A 22,827-nucleotide genomic window follows, 5' to 3' on the forward strand; every position below is an offset into this window, starting at 1 on the left:
AAATTTCTTTCAGTAATCCTAAATCGGAGAGTCAGAGAGTAAATAAAAAAGTCAACAATGATGCTTCACTTAGAATTCATAATCTATCCATTTTGGTGAAACAGATAAAATTGTATTATCAGGTAAGTAGCCCTTTTCTTTAAACTAGCATTTTAATAACAATGTACATATTTATGTTTTTTAAATATTTAAAATTTTTCTTTGTTGAGAACTTTCATAAATGTAATAGTTTGGTAGACTACTTGAATTATGTTTTTGTTGTATGTTTTTTATACTAAGTTGAATACATATTTCAGTAGTTAATTCTGAGCATCATCATCATCATTATTATTATTTTAATGTCTGGTTATTTTGCCTGCTTGTATGCCTGTGTACCATGTGCATACCTAGTGACTGTGGAGGCCAGAAGGAAACAGATTCCCTGGAACTGGAATAACAGATGGTTGTGAGCCAGCATGTGGGTGCTGGGAAATGAGCCAGAGTCCTGGAAGAGCAACCAGTGCTCTTAACCTTTGAGCCATCTCCCCAGCCCCAAACCTTAATTCTTAATGCTACCTATTTTTAAATGTTTATTTCAGTATGTTTTATAAGTTATGCTTTGTTCTATTTCATTTATGAGTTATGGAAAAGTGTGCTTTTAAATTAAACATAGAAAGCTTTTTTTTTTTTCTGTTCTTACAGATAAAGTTTTTCTGTATAGCCCTGGTTGTCCTGGAACTCACTCTGTTGACCAGGCTGGCCTGAATTCAGAGAACCACCTGCTTCTGCCTCCTCTAAATTTGAGTTTAATGCATAAACTATCCTAGACAAAAACAGCTTAACCTACAACCCTGGGGTTGCAGGTGAGAGAACTGGCCCTGAAGTCCTAAGGGCATGAAATATACCCTTGTATATTTCATGAACTATAGAATAGAGCCAACCCCATTGGCAGAGGTTTGGGTGAACCAGCTCTGAAGTTGTGAGCATGGGAGAGTTGTGCCCATTATTCTTTTGTCATGTGGCAGCAAGGGTTGGGGAGAGATCTCTACCCTGCTCATTAACACCTGAGACAGGAGGGAGAGCTGACCTTGAAGTCGTAAGAGCAGGAGAGCTGGTCCTGTCCCTTATCAGCTGCAGCACTCAGGAGAGTAGCCCCTATGCCACACTGTAAAGCAGCCTGAAGGTGTAGGTATGGAAGAACAGACCCTGAGGACATGAAAGCAGAACTGTCCCAGCTTATTGCTTATCATTACAAGGGTTGAAATAGCCAGGTCAGTGCACCACCTTGGTGGTGAGAACAAGGGAGAGCTTGTGGATTGACCAACCCTGCAATTACCCAGGCCCAGAACCAAGGTTATGAGTTGGCTTACTCCAACATCCATCCCATCTGTGATCTTCTAGAACATGTGAAGGGACCTACCGGTCCTGCAGACCCAAAGCTGGAGATCTCTGGACCCAGGGCAACAACAGAATAACCAAGAGGAGTTCCAGTGAGGGCTCAGCATCAGTAGTGTAGCAGAAACCAGAGGCCTTGAACCAGACCAATGACTTTTTGCAATAAACACAAGTAAAGATATATGGATAAAAGGATTTATTACATGACTCACTGTGTCATACTACAGCTTCTATAATGAGATTTCTCCCCCCCCCCTCTTAAATTTCATTTTATTTTATTTTTGGGGCAGTTGCAAGGGCAGAGGGTAGATACGAAGGGATGGGGAAATGAATGGGACAGAGATGCATGATGTGAAAGACACAAGAATAAATAAAAAGAAAGTTTTAAAAAAAAGAGTTCATGTTATACCAACTGTGCTAGTCAGGCAGGTGGCATTTCTTTTATTATTATTATTATTATCATTATCATTATTATTATTATTATTTCTTTTTTAAATTTCATTTTACATTCTAGCCAAAGTTCACCCTGCCCCCTTCTCTCACCCTCCCCTTGACCCCCCCATCCCACTCCTATCCATTTCTCCCAACAGGTAAGAGCTCCCATGGGGAGTCCACAAAATCTGGCACATTAAGTTGGGGCAGGACCAAGCCCCTTCCCCCTGCATTAAAGCTGAGCATGACATCCCTTCACAGGGAATGGGCTCTAAAAAGCCAGCTCATGCACCAAGGATAGATCCTGGTCCTACTGCCAGGGACCCCTCAGATAGCCCAAGCTTCACAATTGCCTCCCGAATACGGAGGGGCCTAGTTTGGACCCTTGGAAGCTCCATAGCTGTCAGTCCAGAGTTCATGAGTTTCCATGAGCTTGGTTCAGTTGTCTGTAGATTCCTCATCATGATCTTGATCTCACTTGCTCATATATTCCCACCTCCCTCTGTTCAACTGGATTCCCAGAGATTGGACTGGTTCTTGGTTGCGGATCCCTGCTTCTGGTGCCGCCAATTGCTGGATGAAGGCTCTATGATGACAGTTAGGGTCTTCACCAGTCTGATTACAGGGGAAGGTCAATTCAGGCACCCTCTCCACTGTTGCTAAGAGTCTTAGCTGGCATCATTCTTGTGTATTCCTGGGAATTTCCCTAACACCAGATTTCTCCCTAACCCTCTAGTGGCTCTCTCTACCAATGTATTTCTTTCCTTGTTCTCCCTCTCCATCCTTCCTGCCTCCCCCGACCATCCCATTCCCTCATGTTATCATCCCCCATCCCATCTCCTTTACTGACCCCCTTATCCCCAGTTTACCTGGGAGATCTCATCTAATTCCCAGAACAATCCATTTGTTCCTCTTAGGATTATCCTTGTTAACTAGCTTCTCTGGAGCTGTGGATTTTAGTCTGGTTATCCTTTGTTTTATATCTAATATCACTTATGAGTAAGTACATACCATGATTGTCTTTCAGAGTCTGGGTTACCTTACTCAGGATGGTTTTTCTATTTCCATCCATTTGCCTGCAAATTTCATGATGTCAGTACTCCGTTGTGTAAATATACCACATTTTCGTTATCCATTCTTCAGATGAGGGACATCTAGGCTGTTTCCAAGTTCTGGATATTACAAATAATGCTGTTAAGAATATTGTTGAGCAAGTATCCTTGTGGTGTGATTTTGTATCCTTTGGGTAGTGATATCGTTAGGTCTTGAGGTAGATTGATTCCCAATTTTTTGAGAAACCACCATACTGATTTCCAAAGTGGCTGCACAAGTTTGCACTCCCACCAGCATTGGAGGAATGTTGCCCTTATTCCATATCCTCTCCAACATAAGCTGTCATTGGTGTTTTTTATCTTAGCCATTCTGATAGGTGTAAGATGGTATCTCAGAGTTGTTTTGATTTGCATTTCCCTGTTGATTAAGGTATTGAGCATTTCCTTAAATGTCTTTGGGCTATTTGAGTCTCTTCTGTTGAGAATTCTGTATAGCTCTTATTTAAATTTGGTATTTTGTTGTCTAGTTTCTTGAGTTCTTGTATATTTTGGAGATCAGTCCTCTGACAGATGTGGGATTGGTGAAGATCTTTTCTCATTCTGTAGGTTGCCGTTTTATCTCGTTGACCATGTTCTTTGCCTTACTGAAGCTTCTGTTTCAGGAAGTCCCATTTATTGATTGTTGTTTTCTGTCTGTGCTACTGATGTTATATTTAGGAAGTGGTTTCCTGTGCTAATGCGTTCCAGGATACTTCCCACTTTCTCTTCAGTCAGGTTCAATGTAACTGGATTTATGTTGAGGTCCTTGATCCATTTGGACTTGAGTTTTGTGGAAGGCAATAGATAAGGATCTTTGAAATCTTCTAAATATTGACATCCAGTTATGCCAGCACCATTTGTTAAAGATTATTTCCTTTTTTCCATTGTAACTTTTTGACTTCTTTGTCAAAAAGTCAGGCGTTCATAGGTGTATGGATTAATGTTTGGGTCTTCAATTTGATTCCCTTGATGCATATGCCTTTTTATGCCATTACCAGGCTGTTTTTATTACTATAGCTCTATAGTAGAGCTTGAAGTCAGGGTTAGTAATGTCTCCAGAAGTGCCTTTATAAGTACAGGATTGTTTTAGCTATTCTGGGTGTTTGTTTTTCCATATGAAGTTGAGTAATGTTCTGAGAGGTCTGCCTTTATATGTTACTAGGCCATTTTCCATTGCCGCTCTTAATAGTCTTTCTTTATTCTGTATGTTTAGTGTTTTGATTATTATGTGGCAAGAGAACTTTTTTTTTCTGTCTAATGTATTTGGTGTTCTGTAAGCTTCTTATACTTTCATAGATATGTCTTTCTTTAGGTTTGGAAACTTTTCTTCTATAATTTTTTTGAATATATTTTCTGTGCCTTTGAGTTGGACTTCCATCCCTATTATTATTAATTAGATTTGGTCCTTTCTTTCTTTCTTTCTTTCTTTTTTCCTGTTATTTTTGTTTTGTTTTGTTGTGTTTACAAGACAGGGTTTCTCTGTGGCTTTGGAGGCTATCATAGAACTAGCTCTTGTAGATCAGGCTGGTCTCAAACTCAGAGATCTGCCTGACTCTGCCTCCTGAGTGCTTGGACTAAAGACATGTACCACCACTGCCTAGCAGGCTTGGTCTTTTCATGGTGTCCCAGATTTCCTGGATATTTTGTGTTAAGAATTTACTGGGTTTGATGTTTTCTTTGACCAATGAATCTATTTTCTGTATCATGTCTTTAACACCTGAGATTCTCTCTTCCATCTCTTGTATTCTGTTGTTTATACTTGCATCTGTAGTTCCTGATCATTTACCCAGATTTTTGGTTTTCAGCATTCCATCGGATTGTGTTTTCTTTCTTGCCTCTATTTCAGTTTTCAAGTCTTGAACCATTTCCTTCTGCTTTTACTTGTTTTTTTTTTGGGGGGGGGGGAGTTGTTGATTTCTTCCAATTTTCTGTTTGCCTTTTCCTTCATTTCTTTAAGAGAATTTTTCATTTCCTCTTTAAGGGCCTCAATCATCTTCATTAAGTTATTTTTAAGGTGGTTTTCTTCTGCTTCATCTGTGTTGGAATGTTCAGGTCTTGCTGTTGAAGAACTACTAGTTTCTGGTGGTGCCATATTGCTCTTTATGTTTTTGAGTGTACTCTTTCACTGTTGTCTACACATTTATTCCTCCAGTTGGGGCAGTTGGTGGCTTTGGCTCCATTGGTCACTCCTCTAGATGCAGGTGGATTTGAGGCTCATGTAGTTGCTCCTCCAAGTACAAGTGTGACACCTGCTCTGGTGATCGATCACCCTCTAGGTGGAGGCAGGTCTGTGGCTCTAAAGCAGAGGGTATCTTGTATAGAGGATGACTCTAGATGTTGGCTGGGACACAGGTGCTCTTCCCCAGAGGGACTTCATAAGATAGCTGCTATTGTTGATGCTTCCAGGCCACCATGGCCACCGCCATACTCCCACTGAGTAGTCTATCTCTTCAGCTCTACATACTAATTGTCCCTTTTCACTTTCAGTCATTTTTGTAGATAGAGAACAGTAGGATTTTTCTTAATCCAGTAAGCTTTTTTTATGTGTTTGTTTGCTTGTATTTTATATTGAACACAGGACCGAGTTCTGTAGCATACTGTACTGTGTCCTCATACTGGAATGCATCTTTTAATTTAATTACAACTGTGTACATTTAGTTGTATTATTGACTGATTTGATGACTGCTATAAACTTGTTTTCCCTTTTGGAAAACAAAGAAATTACATTGCTCTTTCTTGTTTACCTTAGAGGATTGGTATTTTACTGAATTGGACATATTCTTTCCTTTTTGTCATTTGTTTATCTATTCTTCTAAGCTTTATTCTTTCCAAAAATCTAAAATTGTGACTTTTTAAAACTACTCTAAGTAACTTGTGCAGTGCTGATTTAGTAGCTGTGAATCACTTTAGTCTGTGCTGTACTTAGAATGTTTTTATGCTCTGTGAATTTTAAAAGATAACTCTGCTAGTTATAGTCAAGTTGTTTGGCTGTTCTGTGCTCTCAACCCTTGGAATGTGTTGTGTACTTTCCTGGCTAGGTTTTTTTTTTTTTTTTCCACTGATAGTCTTTGTAAGTGAATTGGCTTTTTTTTTTTTTTTTTTCCTTGCAACTTTTAAAATTGTTTCATTTTGTGGTTTTAGCATTTTAACATCATGGAGAATTTCTTTTGTGGTCATATCTGTTGAGGGTTTTTCAATGGGTCCTGTACTTGGGTATTCATATGTTTTTCTTAGATTTGGGGAATTTTCTAATATTTATTTAAGTTGTTTTCTGTGCTTTTGTTTGTGTCTTGATGTCTTCTTGTGTATTCAATGGGTCCTCAGTCTCAATTTCATGGTTGTGGCCTAGATGTTTTGAAAGTTTTGGTTATGCTTTTTTGGAGTGGTAGTGGAGATAATATTCCCTTGTCTCTATCATCAATCATTGATTCTCTCATTTGGTGCTGCTAGTCACTGTGATTTTCTTTTTATCTTTTTGTATTTAATTCATTGAATTTTTTACCTTTTGCTTTTCTGGGTTCACTTTTGTTTGTTTGTTTGTTTGCTATATTATCCATTTCCCTGCTGGATTTTCTATCAGTATTGTTGACTTTGTTGTCTAGGTCCTGAGTTTACTTCATCAGCTTGTTTGAATTCTTTTTGAAATTGTTGATCATTTTAAACCAGACTGTTTTGTTGTTTTATACTTTATCCATTTCTTTATCTTGTATTTCATCCAATGGTATTTGATTGCAAATTTTCTTCTTTTTAAAACTTTTTTTTTTTTTTTTTAATTTTTAGATTAGTCTGAGGCTCAGTATGTCAGGTTGGCCTAGAACTCATAGAGATTCTTCTGCCTTTCCTTTGGAGTGCTAGAGTGAAAGACCTGTCTCCTAAGTGTGAACTTATACATGAGGGGGCTTGTTGCTTTTTTCATATTTTGTTTCCACTTTGCAATTTATACCTTTGTTGGGGTTGGTATCTCTTATTTGGGATTCTTCTTAGGGAGAAGCCTCCTCTCAAATGCTCAGTCTCTGTTGTGGCTCAGAGAGGAGAAAACAAGTAGCTCCAACTGCAGAAACACCAAGACAAAGCATATGCACAAAAATAAAAATGAATGATAAATAATATACCACTAAATGCTATAGGTAAGAAAATGGGAAAATTCATGTTAATTATGAAGTTTAAAACTAGGATAAAAGTAATAGTATATGTATAAACTAAAGGATGAAGTCAGGGAAAGGATGAATGAAGAAAAAGGCAAAATAAAGACAAAAAAGATGAACAGAACTTTTAAGCACAAGAGGTGAAAAAAAGTAACAGAAAAAATATAATGAAGTAAAGCTATGAAGAGGATAGAAATAAGACCATAAAAAGTTTAAAAAATAACATAATAAATAAAAATAATTCTAAGAAATAATAAACACATGTTGAAAAGCAGACCAAAGAGTTAAAAGAAATGACAAAGACTTGAGGCATTTTGTTCTGAATCCTTTAAAGGAGACTGGTGGGTGGGTGGTTGTTAGAGTTGATGTTGCTTGTCATGACTGCAGTTGTAGCTGTTGTTGCATTTATGCAGGCTCGGGCTTAACAGATTAGGGTTCAATTGTCCTTTCTTGATATATTTTTAACTTTCTTGGCACTGAACTTTGAGAAATACAGCCTTCCAGGTTTTTTCTTGCTCCAGAAAGTACCTACCTCTCTTTGCTTATATCAGTTCTAAAAGTTTCACTGAGATGTCATTGGACAGGGAGAGCTGAGAATTATTACTCTATGGTGCTTTCACAACCAAAGCAGCATTACACAGGGAGGGAGGGAAGAAGGGGAAGAAGGAAGAAGAGGGGAGGGGAGGACAGGGGAAGGGAGGGGAGGAGAGGGAGAGAGGCTTACCAGTTAGCAGGCTTACTGCTTTTACAGAGGATTGAGTTACATTGCTCACACCCATATGTTGGCTTACAACTGCTATCCTCTCCTGACTCCCATGACCTACATATATATGGTGCACATAACTCATGCAGGTACACATAGGAAGATACATTAAAAATAAATATTTAAAACTATAATGGTTCCCTCTATTATGGTATCTCTTTTCTTGTCCTCCTCTATTCTTTCCCTGTTCCAATCTTCCTGTTCCCTCATGCCCACCTCTCCCCTCCTCTTCATCCCTTCTCTTTCTCCTAACACCCTCTCCCTCTCCCCTTCCTCCATGTCCCTTTCCCCTTCCCCAGGGACCATGTATGTCTCTCTTAGAGTCATCCTTGTTTTCTAGATTTTCTAGCGGTGTGAATTGTTGCCTGGTAATCCTTGTTTCCTAGCTTTTCTGGCAGTGTGAATTGTAGTCTGGGAATCCTTTGCTCTATGTCTAAAATCTATATATGAGTGAGTATATACCCTGTTTGTCTTTTTTGTGACTGGGTTACCTCACTCAGGATGGTTTCTTCTCGTTTTATCCATTTGCCTGCAAATTTCAGGATTCCGTTGTGTTTTTTCACTGAGTAATACTCCATTGTGTAAATGTACCATATTTTCTCCATCCATTCTTCAGTTGAGGGGCATCTAGGTTGCTGCCAGGTTCTGGCTATTACAAATAATGCTGCTATGAACATAGTTGAACAGATGTTCTCATTGTATGAATGTGCATCTTTTGGGTATATGCCTCAGAGTGGAATTGCTGGAGATTGGGGTAGACTAATTCCCATTTTCCTGAGGAATAGTAATACTGATTTCCGAAGTGGCTGTACAAGTTTGCACTCCCACCAGCAGTGGAGGAGTATGCCCCCTTCTCCACATCCTCTCCAGCATAAACTGTCTTTGGTGTTTTTTGAGGAGAAATCTGGCACTAGGGAAATGCACAAAGATCTACAAGGATGAACCCAACTAACAGTCTAAGCAATAGTGGAGAGGCTACCTTTAATGCCCTTTACTTGTGTCTACAGGGCAAGGCAAGAAAGACACACTGGAGAAACAAGTTAATTTGCCTCTAGAAAACAAATTACTATAGTTATTGGAATATCATAATTCAACCAAAACTGAGGAATATACAAAATGGTGTGGCCCTGGCTAACAATAAGGAGTGACATGGATTTCTTCTCTCATGCTGGGCAACCATATAGGTGGGATTACTGTCATACCAATTCCCTCCAGCTAGGGGATTCTGAAAACTGGGCAAGGACTGCCATTGCTGTCTTCCTGGCCTACCATGTACTTTTTGTTTGTTTTTGTCATTGGTTTGTTTATTGCGAAGTTTATTAGTTGATTTTCTGTAAAGGAGAGCATAGAATCTGGGCTTAATAACATTAATCTAGTTCCAGTTTGTTGACTTACTGTGTGTTCATAGGCCCCTAGGCTAAGCCACTTCTGCTTAGTTTTATGTTGGGTTAAAGAGAAAGCTAGAGGAGGAAGCGAATGAATGAAATCCTACTCCTGGCTCCCATCAGCTAGTTACAGGGATGAGAGTAGATTTAGCTTCTCCAGGGCTGCAAAAATCCATATGCTTCCTGGCTTGCTGCATGTGGGGGCTGCAGAATTTGAGGGACATGGATATGTGTCTATGAACTGTCAGTCCAATGGCACCTGGAAAGAAGGTGAGGGTAGATGGTTCCTACCAGAGCACAAATGATGTAAGCTTACCATTTTGTTTTAACTTAGGTTTTTTCCTCCCACACACACACAGGGGGGGGGGACAGACAGAGAGACAGAGAGAGGGAGGGAGGGAGTCCTGCTTTTTAAAAAGTCTGTTTCTGTGTCACCTTTTCTTCTTTCTCTCTTTTTAAAATCTGTCATTCCTATTGTTATTCACTTTTTCTTTGGATAAAGCCTCTTTTTACTACCCCAATTTTTATCACTTATATTTACTTAGTTTTTAATGCCTGGAGTCTCCTTAAACTTTACCATCTTACTAAAAATTTCTGTCATTTCTTTTTTCCTTGTGTTCATACCTGCTCTCTTAGAATAAGTCAAGATAATAAGCCATATTATCTTGAAACCCAAATTGTTTCCAGATATTTTGTGGTGATCCTTTATTTTGGTTAGATGATACCAGGGAAATCAAGATCTTGAGACTTCTTGGGTTTCTTAGTCTCATTAATAAAATAATTTAAGAATGGACTCAAATGGAAGCACCAGTAAAATTAAAAGTTTAAAAGAAATACACTCCCGAGCAGGCAAGTTGTAGATGTCAACTGTTGCCCAGAAAAAGGTACTAGAAGAGAGAAAGGAAGCACACCGAGGCAGCCACATCATGGGAAGTGTATGTGGGTGCTCCATAAAAATAATTGAAGACTAAAGTATCAGGGAATCCCAAAGTGTTATGGAGAATATACTTTGAACAGAGAAAGACAAGAAGGAAATACTATACTTTCCTGAGTAATTGAGAAAAATAGGTCCAAGCCATTTGGTTGTGCTCTATAAAGACTACACCTTAGGGAGCAGGAATTCTTAGAAGGTATAGTATCTTATTTTTTTTATCTTACATAAGCATAATTTATATTATTATGTCCAAGCTTTTCATTGTTAAAGGTGAATTAATATAAAATAGTATTATTTTTTCTTTTTTAATTTAAATTTGAAACAAGGTCCTTTTACATGTTAATTTCAGTTCCCTCACCCTCCCATCCTCCCCTATCACCCCCACCAAACCCCAGCCCATCCCCTTTCTGCTCTCTAGGGAGGGTGAGGTCTTCCATGGGGAATCTTCAAAGTCTGTCATATCATTTGGGGCAGGGTCTAGGCTCCTCCTCATGTCTCCAGGCTAAGGGAGTATCCCTCCATGGGGAATGTGCTCCCGAATTTCTTTCGTGCAACAGGGATACATCCTGATTCCATTGTCGGAGATCCCATAGAATGCCCAGGCCTTCTAACTGAGACCCACATTCTAGGGTTCTGGGTCAGTCCTATGCTGGTTTCCCAGCTATTACACTGGGGTGCATGAGCTCCCCCTTGTTCGGGTCATCTGAATTGTGGGTTTCTCCAGCCTGGTCTTGACCCCTTTGCTCATCACTCCTCCCTCTCTGTAACTGGATTCCAGGAGTTGGGCTAGTGCTTAGTTGTGGGTGTCTGCTTCTGCTTATATCAGCTACTAGACGAGGGTTCTATGATGGCATATAAGGTAGCCATCAATCTCATTATCAGGGAAGGGCATTAAAGGTAGCCTCTCCACTATTGCTTAGTTTGTTAGTTGGGGTCATCCTTGTAGGTGCCTGGACATTTCCTTAGTGCCAGATTTCTCTTTAAACCTATGATGGCTCCCTCTATTTTGGTATCTCTTTTTTTCTCTCTCTCCTCTATTCTTTCCCTGCCTCAGTCTTCCCGTTCCCTCATGCCCATCTCTCCCCTCCTCTTCTCCCCTTCTCTTTCTCCTAATTCCCTCTCTCCCCTTCCCCAATGCTTCCAATTTGCTCAGGAGATCTTGTTCCTTTCCCCTTCTCTGGGGGGACCTTGTGTGTCTCTCTTAGGGTCCTCCTTGTTTCATAGCTTCTCTGGTGGTATGAATTGTAGGCCAGTGATCCTTTGTTCTGTCTAAAATCCATATATGAGTGGGTACATACCATGTTTGTCCTGGGTTAGTATAATATCTCATTAAGGGATTAATTATTCTATCTGTCTCTTCAGCATGGCTTAAGGTGAACCTGCTTCCCTAGGGGGTCTTCATTACAGACTAGAGCTTGTACTTTCTTGATTAGAAGTAGTTTTTTCTTAATGGGCCTTTATTGCTGCTCTAATGGAAGTATTTCTTCCTTTTTTATTTCATGAAATAATTTGTTCTTTAAAGGTCTGATATCATTCAACAGCTAGAGAATATCTATGTCTTCCTATCCTCAATGTCGCTGGAGAATGAAAGCCTGATACTGAGACCTTGCTCCTGTTTTATATACTTCTTTAATGCTGGGATTAAAGGCCTGTAATCCCAGGTGCTAAGATCATCTTTGTGTGAGCTGTTTCTCTTTAGGACTGGATCACTCTTGTGTAGATCTGGGTGGCCTTAGACTTCCAGGAGATCCAACTACCTCTTAATCCCTAGTTTTAGGATTAAAAGTATGTACCACCACCTTCTAGTTTCTGGCTGCTGGTATTAAAGGGGTGTGCCTGGCTTCTGTGGCTTGTGGCTGACTTTGCTTTATGAGTCCTCAGGAAAGCTTTAATAAATCATACATAATGTGTCACTACACCAGTCATAACCTTTGTTGATAGATATCAAGATAGAGCTTTAATAAATTATACATAATGTGTCACTACACCAGTCATAACCTTTGTTGATAGATATCAAGATAGATTCAGGAGGTCTCCCTTGATCAAACCAGATATATCAACCTGGAAGGAATTCACAGCATCCTGTTCCCTATGGAAACAAAAGTAAAACTGCTCCTCCTATTTTGATTTTCATTTTTTTTTATTTTTTTTTTAAAGTTAAGGCATTTTAAAATATATAGGCTGGTTTATTTCTGTAGTCCTTTTAACCCCATGTCTCTTGGCAGCTGTTGTTTGCTTATCACCTGGCAGCTGTTGTTTGCTTATCACCAATCAAAAAATTCAGAATCAACACAATACCACAAAGAATCCAGACTCCCTGTGTATTTCCCATCTTTATATGGCTTATTCTTTATTACTTTTACTGTCTTCAAATACTTTATTTTATTATTTTTAAACTATTTCTTTCTATGACTGATATCCTTTTTTTCTTAAGCCTACACACATTGTAAAACACACTGGAACCTGTTTAGAGATTTTTCTGTCTGGACCTCTTTTACTGTGTATCTCTGATCTTCTTTGATTGCTGGAGCAAACTTTAAACTTTTAAGCTACAGCTGGGTCAGGAAAGTTAAGCCTAGCACTCACTCACAGGCTCACAGTCTAGTCGGTGCTTCACAACAGAGAACTGTATTAAATCTTTCTAGCTATGGAAGCCTATACCTGTTTTACCACAAGTGGTTTTTACCTAGGTTGCTGTTTCTAGTCTCTATTTAGCACTGCCAGCTGAACAGCAGTGTCTGCCTCTTAAAGGAGCTGTGTCTTTTCTCCAGCTTTCTCAAACTCTAGATGGATATCCCAGCACACATTGGACACTAATTGTGGTTCTCTCTTTTTTTTTAACTGTTGCTGCCTTTTATGCTGGGACTATCTGAATCAACAACTGCAACTCAGCCATTGTCAGGAGTGGTTAGGCCCACAAGAGCTGCAGCCTGAGGGAATTCTGTTCCCTCGGGCACTGCCTTGTTCACAGTTGCAAGGGGAACTTATCTAAATCTCTGTCTAAAGAACTCAGGATTTAAACTGAGGTGGAATCCTGCTCCCCAGAGAGGCTGAATTGGAAGTAGCTCACCTCATTTCTCTCCAGGAGCCCTCATGCTTCTCACCCCTGCTTATAAACCTTTCTCTGCCTGGCTCCTACCTACCACTTCCTGTCAGCTAGTTGCTGACCCAGCCTCCTGACTGCAGGTGAATTTTATTTAATCAGACACGTCTTTGCATCATTAAACAAATGTTCCAGAGCATAAACAAAAGTAACACACCTTAAAATAATATTCTACAACAGTTAACTATCTTCTCCATCTCCACCAGGACTTCATCCCAGCTTAAACCTTACCAACCTAGCCCCTGTCAATTTCATATCACGTGTTGCACGCCTGCCAGTTAACCCCATCCAAAGCTTTTTTCCCCATAAGGCCTCTACTGCACTTGCTTCCACATAAATATACACATATAATAATTAGAAACTAGGACCCACATACAAGAGAAGACATGTAGTATTTGTCTTCCTGACAAATACTTCCTAGATTATCTTTCTTAAATATATAGCCTTTTCCTGTTTCATCCATTTTCCTTTAGATTCCTAAATTCATTTTTTAATGAGTAAATAAAATTCCATTGTGTATATGCACTGTTTTTTCATTATCTATTCATCAGTTGATAGAAACCTAGATAACATTTTCTGGCTGTTGTGAATAATGTAGCAATAAACATGGATGTACAAGTATATATGTCAGGATACAGAATCCTTTGGGTATATGCCCCAGTGTCACATAGTGGAATCATGTGGTATTTGTGGTTTTAGTTTTCTTGGCACCAGTCCCAGAAACAGTGACGAAGGAGTCTCTCCTCTCCAGCACTTGTCATTCGGTTTTCTGATGACAGCCATTTTGCCTGGAGTAAGGTGGTGTATCAGAGCATGGATTATATCACTTACCTTATTTTCCATCTGTTTTACTGGGAAAAGTAAATTTTCTTATCCATGGCTAATTAAAATGTATGACATCTGTTGACAGCGTCTAGGCTGACTCCTTTCCCCACTTTCTCTAATAGAGCATCAATGAATGTAGATGATAGTAAGATATAGAATCCTTTGGGTCTATACCCAGGAATGCTATAGCTGGACTATATGGCAGTTCTGTTTAGCTTTTTAATAAACTTCCATGCGGGGTGGTGGTGATGCACACCTTTAAATCCTAGCACTGAGGAGGCAGACTCTGAGTTTGACGCCAACCTGGTCGTCTACCCAGTGAGTTCCAGGCCAGCCAAGACTACACAGAGAAACCCTGTCTAAAACAAAGCCCTCCACAATGATTTCCATAATAGTGCACTAGTTGACAATCTCAACTAATTGTTCTAAGAACTAAGATTCTGTCTGTCTCCAAACCCTGCCACTAAGTGTTGCTATTTGTTTTCTTGATGATAACCTATCTGACAGTGGTGAGATAGGGTCTTAAAGCAGTTTTAATTAGTACTCCCTGGAAAGCTAAGGTTGTTAAATGTTTTTGAAAATCTCTCTTGGCTCTATTTCTTTTGAGAATTCTCTGTTCAGCTTATACCATTTCTAAAATTGTGTTGTTTTTTTTTTCTTGTTTAGTTTTTTAAGTTTCTTCTGTAGTCTAGATACTAATCCTGTCAGATGTATATAACCAGGAAAGATTTTCCTCTCATTTGTACATTACCTCTTCACTCTGTTTCCTCTCCTGTTCAAAGGTTCTCTTCATATTTGCCGTATATCCTGAGTGATTGACTACAGCTATGCTCAAACACCCCTCACCTATGCCCGGTCATAGAGTGTGCTCCTACTGCTTTCCTCCAGCAGTTTCTGTTTTGGGACTTTGTTCTATTCGAAATAGGGCAAGAGATAAAGAGACAGTTTCATTCTATCTTGGGGTTTTTAGTTTTTTTTTTTTTTTCCAACAACATTTGTTGGAAATAGAGCCTTTCTTCTCTCCAGTGACCTTTTTTTTTTTTTTTTTCTTCAATCTGTATGGGTTTATGTTTTTCTTTTATCCTGTTTCAGTGACCTATATGTTTTTGTGCCACTACCATGTTGCTTTTTATTCCTATGCTTCTATAGTATAACTTGAAATCAAGTATGGTTCATCCCACCCCCCCCCACACACACACACAGGATTTCTTTGCTTCCTAATTAATTTTATGGTTTTGTTTTGTTTTTCCTCTGAGAATGGCATGGGTATTTTGATTGGGGTTGTGTTAAATCTGTATAATGCTTCTGGCAATACAACCATTTCACGGATTTGGTTATTCTAACCAGTGAGCATTGAGGGCTTTTCCTCTTTCTAGTGTCTTTTGTCATCTTTTTAAGTATTTTAAAGTTTTCATTATAGAGGCACTTTACCACTTGGTTACATTTATTTTAAGGTATTTTATTTGTTTGTTCTGTTAGTTTTCCAGGTACTTTTGAATGGGTTTGTTTTTCTGATTTCTTCCCCAGCCTCTTGGTATATAGGAAGACCACATGCTCTATATGTTTATTTTGTTTTTGTTTTTGAATGAGCATGAATGCACTGATAATTTTTTAAATTATTTTTATATTTATTTTATGTGTGTGGGTATTGTGCATGCATGTATGTCTGTGCATTGTGTGCTAACCTTATGAACTGTGGTAGTCATAAGAGAGCATTGGATCTCCTGGAACTGAAGTTACACATGGTTTTGAGCTGCCATGTGAGTGCTGGGAAATGAACCCAGGTTCAGTTCTTTTAACTACTGAGCTATCTTGCCAGCCCTATATGTGTATTTTGTATCCTGCTGGAATGTTTTTTCTATTGTTTAAATATCAGATTAGTTGATTTTTTTAAAGGTTTATTTTTGTATATGTGGGTGTATATTGTATAGGTATGTGTGGTGTGTGATATGGGTATGACTGGTATCTGTGAGGGTATGGAGATGTCTGGAGGGTGGGTGTGTGTATATGTATGGTGGGTGTGGTATGGGGTGTGGGGATGTGGTGTGTGTATGTATGGTGGTTGTAGTGTGGGGTATGTGTAGTGTGTGTGTGGTGTGAGTGTGTAGATATTTGTGTGGGTGTGGGGTGTAGGTGGGTATTTGGGGTGTGTTGGTGTGGTGTGTGTATGTGTATGGGCTATATAGGTGTGGAGGGGGGTGGGCAGAGAACAGATGAGGATGTCAGATTTTCTGGAGCTGGAATTAGAGGCAGTTGTAAACTTCCATTTGGATGGTGGGAATCAAACTTGGATCCTCTGCAAGAGCAGGAAGAACTCCAAATTTCTGAGCCATCATTCTGGTCCTTGCTGAAAGTTCTTGCAAGTTCTAAGGGTTTTTCTGTTGTAGTATATTATGTATACAGTCATGTCATCTTCAAATAAGAATACTTTGTTATCCTCCCTATTTGTGTCCCTTTTATATGTATCTTTCTCATGTCTTGTTACTATATATAAAATTTCCAGCACTATATTGAATAAGAGTGAAACAAGTAGACATTTTCTTTTTCCTGATTTTGGTAGAGATACCTTGAATTTCCCCCCTCTATTTAATATAATATCTATGTTTGACATATATAGCCTTTATTATTTTGAGATTTATCTTCTATTCTGAGTTTCTTCAGTTAGCTTCTTTTGTTTGTTTGGTTTTTTGTCAAAAGCCATTATCAAGATGACCAGTTGGGCTGTAAGGTGGCTTAGTGGTTAAGAGCAGTTGCTCTTGGAGAGCATCTGGGTTCCATTCCCAGCACCCAAATGGTAACTGTAGCTGTTACTCTAGCTCCAGGAGATCTGATGCCCTATTCTGGCCTCCTCAGGCATCAGGCACCCACTTGGTACATATACACACATGCAGACAAATACATACATGTATGAAATATAATTAAAACAAAGAAATGTTTTTTAAAAAATGATTATTTCTGTCCTTGACTCTAGTGATATATTACCTTTAGTGGTTCGAGTTTGTTGAACCATCACTGTATCCCATGAATTAAGATTATAATGAATGATGTTTTCTAAAAGTCAGTCTACAAATATTTTGTTGAAAGTTTTTGCAATGTTGTTCACTAGGGATGTTGTCCTAGGTTGTTTTCTACCGTGTGATGAAATCCATGACCAAAAACAACTTTGGAATAAAGGGTTTGTTTAGCTTATACTTCCACATTACAGTCCATCATTGAGGGAAGTTAGGGCAGGAATTTAAACAGGAATCTGGAGGCAGGAAATCTCATGGAAGAATTATATTTACTGGCTTGTTCTTTATACAACGGTAGACAACTTGCTCAAAGATAGCACTGCCCACAGTGGCCTGAGTGTTACGAGCACTTTCCAGCCAGCGTGGTCCCAGAGGCTCGTCAGTCCCAAAATAACACACAGAGACTCTATTAATTATTAAACTGTTGGCCGGTTACTAGTATTTATTATTGGCTAGCTCTGTCTTAAATATTAACACATTTTTCTCAATCTAAGTGTTTCCACATGGTCTTATATTACCAGAGAAAGGTCCAGACCTCTTATTTCTCTTATGTCCTACATCTTGACTCCTCTCTACTACATCTCCCAGAATCCTCCTTGTCTCCTAGTCCTGCCTATCTTGCTTTCATATAGGTCAACAGTGATTTCTTCATTAACCAGTAAGAGAAACATATTTATAGAATGACATCTCCCATCAGCCCGAGACCTCTCACATTTCGTCATTAATAATTTTTTTTGAAATGCCACAGGCTGAGAGCTTTGGGTGGTGGGAACCAAACTGGAATCCTCTGTAAGACTAACCAGGTTGCCTTAGAGCTGCTTCTGTTGCATCCTATGGGTTGGGCGTGTTAGAGTTCATTTCCATTCATCTCTTTCTTGATTTCCTTTGTATTCTTTTAGGCCACTCTGATAGAGGCATTTGCCCAATGAGACTCCTGCTTCCCCAAGATAACATTTTCTTCTTAGACCACTGCTGCAAGACTTTAGGAATTTGAGAGTGAAGCATTGCATTGCTTTTTCAGTGCTAGCCTGCTGTCTTACCCCCAAACTCTGATGCTTCACAGTAGCTTCCAATAGTAATTATTGTTCATACCTGATATACTGTAAATCATCTTTCTTACAGTCTTTTCAAAAGGTATGTGAACTTTAGTAGATACATATTTGTGTATAAATGCTCAAATGAAAGACTGTGTCTAACATTGTTTTTTATAGTAAATTTTGAGTAATGCCAACAAGAGATATTAGGAATGGAGTTACTTTCAATATCCTTCAAGATGCATGCAATGTTTTTTTTTTCTTTTTTATCACTATACTTACTGCTTTCCAGTTCCTTTTCAAATTTTTGTAATTTTCCACATCATTTGGACTGTCTTCATGCCAAAATTGAATTTTTTTTTTTTTGCCCAGTGAAAGTTTGCTTTTATTATACTTGGAAATGCTTATACTTTCTATATGTACTTGCATGTCTTCAAAAAATTTAAACATTCTCACATTTACTAATATTCTTTATCCCTGCTTTATTTTTGTCTTATATTTTAAACTTTTAATTATGAGTATGTTTATGCCACATGAATTTAGTGGCCAGAATAGGGTGACCCTTAGAGCCATAGTTGGAGGTAGTTGTGAGACCTGAAGTGGGTGCATTCTGGGACCCAAACTCAGGTCCTATGAATGAACAGCGCATAGTCTTAACCTCTGAGCCATCTCTCCAACCCCTCCTGCTTTATTTTTATATTTAGAACTCATGACCCAAAGCACATAATTCATTATTTTATTTACTCTTACAAAAATGTATGCTCCCTCAGAGCAAGTATTGTTAACTGTTGTCCACTGCTTAGAAGGATATATAATAAATCATGCGCATTCAGTAAGGATTTGTTGTATGAATGCTCCAATTCTCCAGGATTTTCATAGGCTTATCATGTGTGTCAAAGTGAAATTATCTTAACTAGTTCATGTACATTTTGTCTTGTAAAGTCATGTTTATCTTGTGTTCCCTTCTGTATACGTGTGCCCATTTCTTTAATAACGTGATCATGACTATTTGTAGAGGTAGGTGAATTTCTAGGTTCCTGGGAATAATGCAATAAAGCTTTAATTATGGCACTACTTTTATATCTTACTTTTTCTTATGTTGTTGAGACTTGGTCTCTACCTAACCTTGGTTGTCTTGAATCTCACTGTGTAGACCAGGTGGGCCTTGAACTCAGAGCCCTGATTGCCTTGGCTGAATGCTAGGTTAAAGTTATGCATCACCATGCCTGGCTTGGAACTCTCAGTGTAGGCCAGGTTGGCCTTCAACTTGAAACAATCCTCTAAGATCAAGTTCTTGAGTCTCAGGCATGTGCCGCTGTTGCAGCTTATGGGTATAAGTTTTAAAATAATTCTTGTGAGACTAGATTAGGAAAATAGTTTTCCTATGGATGGTTTACAAAAACAAAGCTAAGATCTAAAATACTCCAGGGCAGCCATACAGTAAACAATTCATTTATAAATTGTAATAATTTTCTTTTAAAATTTTGCGTGTAATTTTTAACTGTCTTACTATTTCATATTACTATTATCAGAGTTAACTTAAAATGAACACTTTAAAATAAAGTAATAACTAAATTTTCATATTAATTTCAATATATAGTTACTAAAATTTAATGGTTTTGCACTTTCATTTCACTTTCTATTCTCCCCAACAAAAGATTTTATAAACATAAGCTTAAAGTTCAGATTCCATTGTAGCAGGGTATATATACTATACTGGGCATTCACATTGTGTATTAATTTTATGTGATATTAATTTCATAAGCAGACTTGTGGTGTAAAGGTCAGGGTGTGTTTAGATGAGGTCACTGAAGTATGGGGTTGTCTTCTCATTCTGGGAACAGTGATGTGGGAGAAATAGATGGATTAATGAGAGAATGCAGAAGCAAGAGTTGTGGACACACTAAAGATTATCTCCCATTTTGACAGATACTGTCACATGGCGAGTCAGTAGATTAATGTTTCTGATTCATCCATATTGACTCATGTTACTCAAAAATAAGTTCTTATATTTTATCTTTAAAGTCTTTAAGATAAATTTTTTTCCATAAGCTTTATTTATGAGGATGAATTTAAAAGTTCTTTATTCAGAGGTAGGCTGCTTTCATGAAGTGTGGTATAGACAAAATAGGGATTGCTGCTGGATATGGGTGGCATGACACTTTAATACCAGCACTAGGAATGCAGAGGCAAGAAGATCTCTGTAAATTCAAGGACAGCCTGATCTACAGAGTGAGTTCCAGGACAGCCAGGGCTGTTACTCAGAGAAACCCTGTCTCAATAAAGTTTAAAAAAAAAAAAAATAGTGATTGCTTTAAGCCGGGTGGTGGTACATGCCTTTCACCCCAGCACTCAGAAGGCCGAGGCAGGTGGATCTCTGTGAGTTAGATGTTAGCCTGGGCTGCAGAGCTAGTTCCAGGACAAGCTCCAAAGCAATACGGAGAAAGCCTGTCTCAAAAAACAAAACAAACAAAAACAAAACAAAAATACTGATTGGTTTAAAATAAATATTTATGTTCTTAAAAACTTAAAGTGATAGTCTTCATTTTACATCAATGAAAAAAAAAAAAAGAAAAGAAAGAGGGTCTCCCCTTCCCCTTTCAAGTTATGTACTTTATATTTTGAGATAGGTTTCATTATATAGCTGAGGCTATCTCAGAGTCAATATTTAAGCCAGGCTGGTCTCAAACTTCTGAAAAGAACTCCTTCCTCAGTCTCACAGGTGTAAGAGGTATAGATATGAGCTACTATGCTTGATCACTTAAGTCTGCCACACTTAGTTATTTAATCCATAAGGTACAAAAGATGTAAGACATAATAGATCCTTTGCGTGTTTGTTTTTAATATAGCACACGCAGAGAAACGTGCACAGTTCCTAATAACTTGGTGAGTGAGTGGTTCCATACTCACTATTAGCCATATCGTTACTAACTCCTGGGTGTTGTTTTACAGGAGACTTTGCAGCAGTTGATTGTGATGTCATTGCCAAATGTCTTAATCATTGGCAAAAATCCCTTTTCTGGTAAGTTTTAAGTGGGTATAATGGAATAATAATGCCTTGTGTCTGTTTAATACTAGCATGTTTTCCGAGGGCTTGATTATTTATCCATTCTCAGTAGGTTTTCCACAACATCAGTAGGAAAAGTTGAGAATGGTATTCCTGTCTACAGAGAAAAGAAGCTTTCAATATTTACGTTGTTGGTGAGATACACATACACCAACACTAAACCAGTGGGTTTTTTTTTTTCTGCCATATTAAACTGTTTATTGGTGATGGTTATGATTTTAATGAATGATGTTGAAACTTTTAAATTTTATATTTATGTGCCTATTTACTATTGCCAAAATTGTTATACTTCTGGATTTTTTTGTTGTTTGCTTGTTTGCTAGTTCATTTTATAATCATATAGAGTAAATCTTGACGCTGATAACTAGTCAAGTGCTTATCGTTGAGCAACCTTTAAGTTGGAAGGTTTACTGGTGAACATTTTAATTTGTATTAAACAACTTTGTAGTGGAAAGATAAGAGGAAATCTTTTTAGATTATTTAAATTAATATACTAAAAAAAAAAAACTTACTCCCTTCCTAGCATTTTATTTTTACTTGTATTTTGCTGTGTCTGGAAGTACCTCCTAGGGCCTCACATCAAATTGAATGTTTGAATGAGTAACTAGCAGTTATAAAACATTTTAAGAAAGGACTTAAACCTTGTGGGCTACATGATATTCAAATCGAATATATCTTCCTTTATCTGAACCCTAACCCAGTTAAAAAAAAAAAATAAAATCCAAATAAGAGGCAGTATGTAAATAGCTCTTTGAATTTGGACTTGTGACTTGTTGACTTGTTCAAAAGGACTACACAGATGTGAGATCTATCTATGGTGATAGAAGTGGTTCTAAGGAATTGAGGAGGGAAAGAAAAGCAATTTGTAGCCAAAGTTATAGCCAAAGAATGTGTATTGATTGTTAAAATGGCCTAGTAAAAGTAGAAAAAAATAGTTTCATGGAAAGTAAGAGGGAGTCTCTAATGATGATTTGAAATGCACCTCAGGTATGTTAACCTGATAGTAAAAATATTTCTGAATTTTGTATATTTGTGGTTATATTTGGCAAAATATTTTAAGACAATTTTTTTGTTTTGTTTTGTTTTGAGACAGGGTTTTTCTCTATTGCTTTGGAGCCTGTCCTGGAACTCACTCGTAAAGAACTACCTGCTTCTGCCTCTGCCTCCCAAGTTCTGGGATTAAAGGCTTGTGCCACCACTGCCTTGCATATTTTAAGACAGTCTTAATTGAATATTCTTAACAGTGGTTGCTCTGCAGTTTTGTTCTGGATTGATAACTTTTATCCAGTTTTAACATTCATTTCTTTCTTTTAATAGAATGTATTATTGTGAAATAGGGCCTTACACTGTAGACCCAGACTAGCCTGGATCTCACTTTGTAGCCAAGGGTAGTTCATGTAGTTCTCCTACTTTAGCCTTTTGACGCTGGGATTATAGGTATGAACTACCACACCCCTCTTACTTTATTAGACTCACTGTGATGTGTGTACACTTAAGATTCTGATCCTTATGAACCTGTGCAGTGAGAAGTATATTCAAATTGTGTAGGTAGATGAACCATAATATTTGTATTTTAGTAAGAAAATACTAAAGAGGACAGACCCATTGGCATGTTCTTATATCAGCATAATCTAGAGGGTTGGTATAATATGGGTTTTAGAAA

The 22,827-nt window shown here is 38.1% G+C and overlaps 1 protein-coding gene across 9 annotated transcripts in view; it reads left to right on the forward strand.

Annotated features, from left to right (window-relative positions):
• Window positions 1-22,827, forward strand: part of Ccdc88a (coiled-coil domain containing 88A) — a 139,430-nt gene that overhangs the window by 34,631 nt on the left and 81,972 nt on the right. For all 9 annotated transcript variants that reach the window (XR_007835548.1, XM_051200715.1, XM_051200716.1 and 6 more), the window contains exons 3-4: window positions 14-122; window positions 21,050-21,119. Coding sequence is in view for 8 of the 9 variants with exons in the window: in XM_051200715.1 (XP_051056672.1) it covers window positions 14-122; window positions 21,050-21,119 (179 nt within the window). In the remaining variant the exon portion in view is untranslated. The remainder of the gene's footprint in view (window positions 1-13; window positions 123-21,049; window positions 21,120-22,827) is intronic.

This window comes from Phodopus roborovskii, unplaced genomic scaffold (assembly GCF_943737965.1).
Source record: "Phodopus roborovskii unplaced genomic scaffold, PHOROB, whole genome shotgun sequence".
Classification (NCBI taxonomy): Eukaryota; Metazoa; Chordata; class Mammalia; order Rodentia; family Cricetidae; genus Phodopus; species Phodopus roborovskii.